Source organism: Ziziphus jujuba, chromosome 1 (assembly GCF_031755915.1).
Source record: "Ziziphus jujuba cultivar Dongzao chromosome 1, ASM3175591v1".
Classification (NCBI taxonomy): Eukaryota; Viridiplantae; Streptophyta; class Magnoliopsida; order Rosales; family Rhamnaceae; genus Ziziphus; species Ziziphus jujuba.
In genome coordinates this window covers 21,663,662-21,669,678 of record NC_083379.1, presented here as the reverse complement: position 1 = coordinate 21,669,678, position 6,017 = coordinate 21,663,662, and the positions used below count along the sequence as shown (strand labels likewise).

The window sequence follows — 6,017 nt, the reverse complement described above, 5'->3', positions numbered from 1 at the left end:
TTTTTTAATATTTAAATTGAATTAAATATAAAATTTAAAATTATAATTTTTAAATAATAAATTTCAATTTCATTGATTTAATTTTTGATATTTTATTAAATTTATATTTAAATATATTTTTTAAAATGATAAAATAAATTAATTTCAATGGTAGAATATTTTTATTTGTATCCATAAAAATACAAATTCGAATTATATAAATAATAAAAAAATAAATAATTTATATTTAAATAATTTATTAAAAAAATACGTTTTTAAATTTTTTTTTGATATTTTATTAAATTTATATTTGAACATTTTAAAAAATTTTTTTGAAAAAAGACAAACCCTGTCATTTAACAGACTCATATTTAATTTCCTTGCCCAGTCCATGCGCTAATACCCCGATAAAAGGCATTGAAAAAGAAAGGGAGTTTGCGACAAGGTTGCACACTTTATCCCTCCTCAGGGACAAAAGGCCCGACATAACCTAACCTCGAGACACGAGACTGCAAGCGAAGAAGGAAGATCGTCGTTGTCTTCCTCCGGCAACGTTCAGGTTCTCTCTTTCGCTGATGTTTTTTTTTTTTTTTTGTTTTTAAACGAAACTCAATTTTAAAAGTTTACATTTATAGATCTAAAAATATTAAGTTGAATAATTGTGGAGTGAAGATTGAGTAAATTTATTTGTTTGAAATTTGAAACATAACTTTGATTTGTGTATTGTTAATTTATAATACCGACTTTTGTTTTTTTGTTTTTTCATTTTCCTTCTCTGTCGATCAATCTCTTCTCTGCTTCAAAACAAAAAACTTTATTTTATTTTTATTTTCATTTCTATTTAATTTTAGTTTTTATTATGTGTTTTTGTTTTTGAATCTTCCTCCGGTTTTTCAGTCGGTGTGTCTGATTATTTTTGTGGGTTTTAGAGAACCATATTTTAAAATGGGTGGATCGGTAAAGGATGTTCAGTCCAAAGGAGAGTTGGACAACGTTGTCCGGAGTGGAGCACTGGTCATCGTGCATTTCTGGGCCTCCTGGTGTGAAGCTTCTAAGCATATGGACCAAGTCTTTGCCCATCTCTCCACCGATTTCCCTCATGCCCATTTCTTAAGGGTTCGTATTTCTTTCAGTTTGTATGTCTTTCTTTACATTTTCCCTGTTGGGTTTTCTCTGTTTGTACTTTTTGTTTGTTTTCAACTTTCTGAATTGGTATATGTTTGGTTGTTATAGGTTGAGGCTGAAGAACAGCCTGAGATATCGGAGGCTTATTCGGTTTCTGCCGTACCCTACTTTATCTTCTCCAAGGTATGATTGTGGTGGATTTTTTTTTTTTTTTTTAATTAATTTTCGCTAGTTGTTAGCATTATTTTTCTAATAAATTATAAGTGCATAAAGATTGTAGCTTTCAAATGCTATAGTAAGGCTAAGAATTTTGAAGCAAAATGAAAAGGGTGAAAATTTATTGATATAGCTCTACGTTGTTTGAATCGTTTAGTTTGCAGTAGAAACTTGGACCCCAAAACCAAAAAAAGTCAAAAGAGTGGAATTGCTTAGGAGGAGTATGCAATGATAGCAGTGGCAACCTGTTTATTTCACATAAATGGATGTTTGTGATGACGTTTTGTTTTTAAAAAGTTCCTCATCTTTCTTACAATGATTGTACATTGGTAGAATCAACTTGCCTCTTAAAGATGATAAACTGAAATTGTAAGCATATTTTAAGTAGGGATCACTGGTTTGTGAAGATTTTTGTATATACAATTTGTCTGTTTGAAAATAGGATGATTTATGTACATTTTTGTTTGGGGGAAGGGTAATATTCTGGATGATTACATAGATAATGACGTAAACATGTGGTATTATTGCTTAAGTAACATTTCTTAGTTGATTTACTCTTTGGAGAATAGTTAACTATATATAAGACAATTCTGGAAACTTCTCCATTATGCATGCACCTAGGCTCAATGTCATGAGGTCATTATCAGAATTGTTACTTGGAAAAAGGTTCACGTAGTTTATATATATATATATATATATATATATATTTTTTTTTTTTTTTTGAGTTTTCTTTCATGTTTTCTTTGCCCATAGCTTAATGGCTTAAGCTATGAGCTTATATTATATTTATCCTAAAACAAGGTTGTAGCTAATCACCAAGTATTTAGTGAAGAATTAAGATGGAGACAGCTATTCTTAGTATGCTTAGACTATATACTCATTGCTTTTATTACAAATTTACAATGAAGAAAGATTTCTGTTAGAGATCCCTGGTTCTGGTAGAGAGGTTTTCCCTAATTTATGGAGTAGGGAGGGAGATGATATGGTTTTACTATAGCTTATTATTTGCAGACTATCTCAGGAGTCAGGATCATGTAGTAGAAACCTCAAAATTTATCTTGTCGCCTTAATTATATGGATTGAGTTGACCAAGCGTAAGCAGTCATAAACATTTGTGGAAAAAGTTATAAATAGAATTGCCATATAGGTATCAGTCACATAGAAGAGATGGTTGCTCTACAAGCTATGCAAATTTAATTAAGGCCTTGCGGACATTGGGTCCAAGATTGAGGGGGTTGAATGATGTTAATGTAGTTTTTACGATGTTCAAAGAGCATAATTGCTTAATAGTTTTGGTCCTTTGTTGGAAGAACAGATCACATAGCATATATTGAATACCCTGGACTCCAATGCAAGGCAAAAAAACTGCAACAAATCTCAGTAACATAAGAATTCACTATAAGATGCATAGGTCTAAGGGCCCTAGACTATACCCTTAGTCCAGCAAATATGCAATGTCTTATTACACCTTTAATGAAGTAATCAGCTATGAATATCATTCTCTATAATATGGCAAACAGTAAAGTAATAGAGCCTCTTTGATATCCAAGTAGGCTCCTGATGTACGGATACTTGAACCTGTATCACTCAGTTTTGCCTTGCCTTTAATGTTAACTGAAATGGAGGGCTTCAAATTATGACACTAAAGTGACTTTATTGTTTATTAGGGAAAAAATGTAATGGGGATTATAGAGTTTTTGTTAATTTTGCTGCCTTATAGCTACTGAGCTGCTTCACTATTTCATTTTGCTGAGAAATAGATTCTGCAGTTGATAAGCCTTTATTTTTATTTGATGTTAGCTTAGCCACATGCATTCTTTTTTGTCAGGATGGTAAGACTGTCGATACATTGGAGGGGGCAGATCCATCTAGTTTGGCCAATAAGGTTGCCAAAGTTGCTGGGTCAATTCATGCTGGAGAACCTGCTGCTCCTGCCAGCCTTGGTATGGCTGCAGGACCCACGATCCTTGAGACAGTTAAAGAGTTGGCAAAAGAAAATGGATCTTCCCAAGTGGAAAACAAAGTCCAAACTGGCCTTACCAGTGCATTGAAAAAGCGATTGCAAGAGCTGATTGATTCTCATCCAATAATGCTGTTTATGAAAGGAAACCCTGAAGAGCCTAGGTGTGGATTTAGCAGAAAAGTTGTTGATATTTTGAAGGAAGAAAAGGTCAAATTTGGTAGTTTTGATATCCTATTGGACAATGAAGTTCGTGAGGGGTTAAAGAAGTATTCTAACTGGCCAACCTTTCCTCAGCTCTATTGCAAAGGGGAGCTTCTTGGTGGGTGTGACATAGCAATTGCAATGCATGAGAGCGGTGAATTAAAAGAAGTTTTTATAGACCATGGAATTAATCCAAGTGAGCCTGAACAAGCAAAAGTCGCTGAAGTTGGAAGTGGAAAGGGTGGTATCTCAGAAACTAATGGCTTGAGTGCAAGTCTAACCTCTCGACTTGCAAGCCTAATTAATACAAACCCAGTTATGCTATTTATGAAGGGAAAACCAGATGAACCAAAGTGTGGGTTTAGCCAGAAGGTAGTTGAAATCCTTAGGCAGGAAAAGGTTGATTTTGATAGTTATGACATTCTTTCTGACGAGGAAGTCCGTCAGGGGCTCAAGGTTTATTCCAACTGGTCCAGTTATCCCCAGCTATATATTAAGGGTGAACTAATTGGTGGATCAGACATTGTACTGGAGATGCAAAAAAGTGGGGAACTTGGCAAGGTTTTAACTGAGAAAGGGATTATTCAGAAAGAAACTCTTGAAGATCGTTTGAGGAAATTGATTATTTCTTCGCCTGTAATGCTCTTCATGAAAGGTACACCAGACGCTCCTAGATGTGGTTTCAGTTCCAAAGTTGTTAATGCCCTTAGAGAGGAGGGTTTGAATTTTGGGTCCTTTGATATTTTGACTGATGAGGAAGTGAGGCAGGGGCTTAAAGTCTTCTCCAACTGGCCAACCTTTCCTCAGCTTTACTACAAAGGGGAGCTGATAGGAGGTTGTGATATCGTTTTGGAGTTGAAAAGCAACGGTGAACTTAAATCTACCCTGTCAGAGTAAAACATTTACTATTTTGTCAGAAATTCTGGAGCTCATTTTCATATTTAGTGTTGGAATGTCTATTGACATTATACATGTTCCAAATGTTTGCTTTAGAATAGTATTTTAGCAACTTGATACAGCTTTTAGTATGATAAAGGTCTGCAGACAAAACGTTATATATGTACTACACTGTTTGATGGTTTTTACATTTTTCCTTTTGGTTCTTTGATGGTTTTTATATTTTTCCTTTTGGTTCTTTTTCTGTTATGCAAATCATTCAAGAAAGTATGAATTGGATTTTGCCCCATTTAGATGCTAAGTTGCATTTGGCTCTTTTTAATTTTACTAGGTTTGATTATTCATTGTAGGTCTTGTTTTCCAAAACGGTAACCTTTGTTAAGAATCTGTCTTACCTAAAATTTATCGGAATAGTGATTTGAGAATTTGATAACACGGATTGATGATTTGGTAATTTGATAACAAGGATTGAAAGAACATTGAGTTTCACTGCGTATACTTGTAAGGAATTAAGAAAGCAAAAATGCAAAACTGAATATAAAAAATAAATAACCAAACATTTTAACACAGCTTCTGCATCCGCTAACATATACATTATGTTCAGAGCAAGATCTTTATTCGCACGAATAAAATAAATATCAATGTCAGGAGCCTTGTCAACTTGCAATTTTTCATCTTAGTTAACATATATATTATGTTCAGAGCAAGATCTTTACTCGCACGAATAAAATAAATATCAATATCATGCGGCTTGTCAACTTGCAATTTTTCATCTTGGCGTACAGATGGTTTGCCATGATTAAATTTATACTCTAGCCATCTTGGCTTAGAGGTGGCAATTTAAGTTATAATACAGTGATACAATTCAAAAGTACTACGAAGTTAACAGATTTTAGTTTATTATAAATGGATTCAGGTTAAATTCGGTTCAACCCGTTCAATATGATTATTAAATGTGTTAATTTAGGATTGATAAATTGATCTATTTAATTAAATATTTCTATTTCGAATTGACAAACTTACATGTTTAATTAAACGTGTCTATTTTGGATTAACCCATTTAACTCAAAATTGATTCAAATTGATCCGCTTAACTAAACATGTTAATTAATATATCAATCCAATCCGACACAATTATAATCCGTTTAAATTATAACTTTAATATGTTAAATTTACCATTAATAAAATTTTAACTAATACTTTTTTATTATTAAATTACAACGCTATTTAAAGTTGTATTATTAATTTTTTTATTAAATAAAAAATGGAAAATATTAAAAATAATATTTATTTACCTAAATATAATATTATAATATATATATATATATATGGATTTATGGACATCAAAAAAATAAAAATTAATATGCCTAAAAGTATTGGAGATGTAGAAAATTAAAAACATGATTATTAATAAAGTTCTTTTATATTATTTTCATAAATGTAGTATTAGGTTTATTATCTATATATATATATATATATATATTTAACTATTATATAAGATTATTATAATATAATAATATAATAATCTTATATAATAGTTTAACATATATATTTTAATTTTGGATTAGTTAATGCTAAAATTATTTTTATTTTATATGAAATAATCAATTTAAACAATGTAATTTATTTAATTGGA

General features: G+C 31.4%; 1 protein-coding gene across 2 annotated transcripts; it reads left to right on the top strand.

Annotated features, from left to right (window-relative positions):
• Positions 1-365: 365 nt before the first annotated feature.
• Positions 366-4,587, top strand: LOC107424004 (monothiol glutaredoxin-S17). Of its 2 annotated transcripts, none has more exons than XM_048462265.2 (4): positions 366-538; positions 877-1,095; positions 1,213-1,287; positions 3,149-4,587. In XM_048462265.2, the coding sequence occupies exons 2-4, from the start codon at positions 925-927 to the stop codon at positions 4,379-4,381; spliced, it is 1,479 nt and encodes a 492-aa protein (XP_048318222.1). In that variant the 5' UTR covers positions 366-538; positions 877-924; the 3' UTR covers positions 4,382-4,587. The 2 variants fall into 2 exon arrangements, with proteins under 2 accessions (XP_048318222.1, XP_015889181.1); XM_016033695.3 differs by having other exon boundaries at positions 367-538; positions 909-1,095.
• The last annotated feature ends 1,430 nt before the right edge of the window (positions 4,588-6,017 follow it).

What these genes read in the sequence shown, in the direction of transcription:
- LOC107424004 (XM_048462265.2), top strand. Translation starts at nt 925, where the DNA reads ATGGGTGGATCGGTAAAGGATGTTCAGTCCAAAGGAGAGTTGGACAAC. An exon ending in CTCATGCCCATTTCTTAAGG is followed by an intron (nt 1,096 to 1,212) that starts GTTCGTATTTCT and finishes TGGTTGTTATAG; the next exon opens with GTTGAGGCTGAAGAACAGCC. An exon ending in CCTACTTTATCTTCTCCAAG is followed by an intron (nt 1,288 to 3,148) that starts GTATGATTGTGG and finishes CTTTTTTGTCAG; the next exon opens with GATGGTAAGACTGTCGATAC.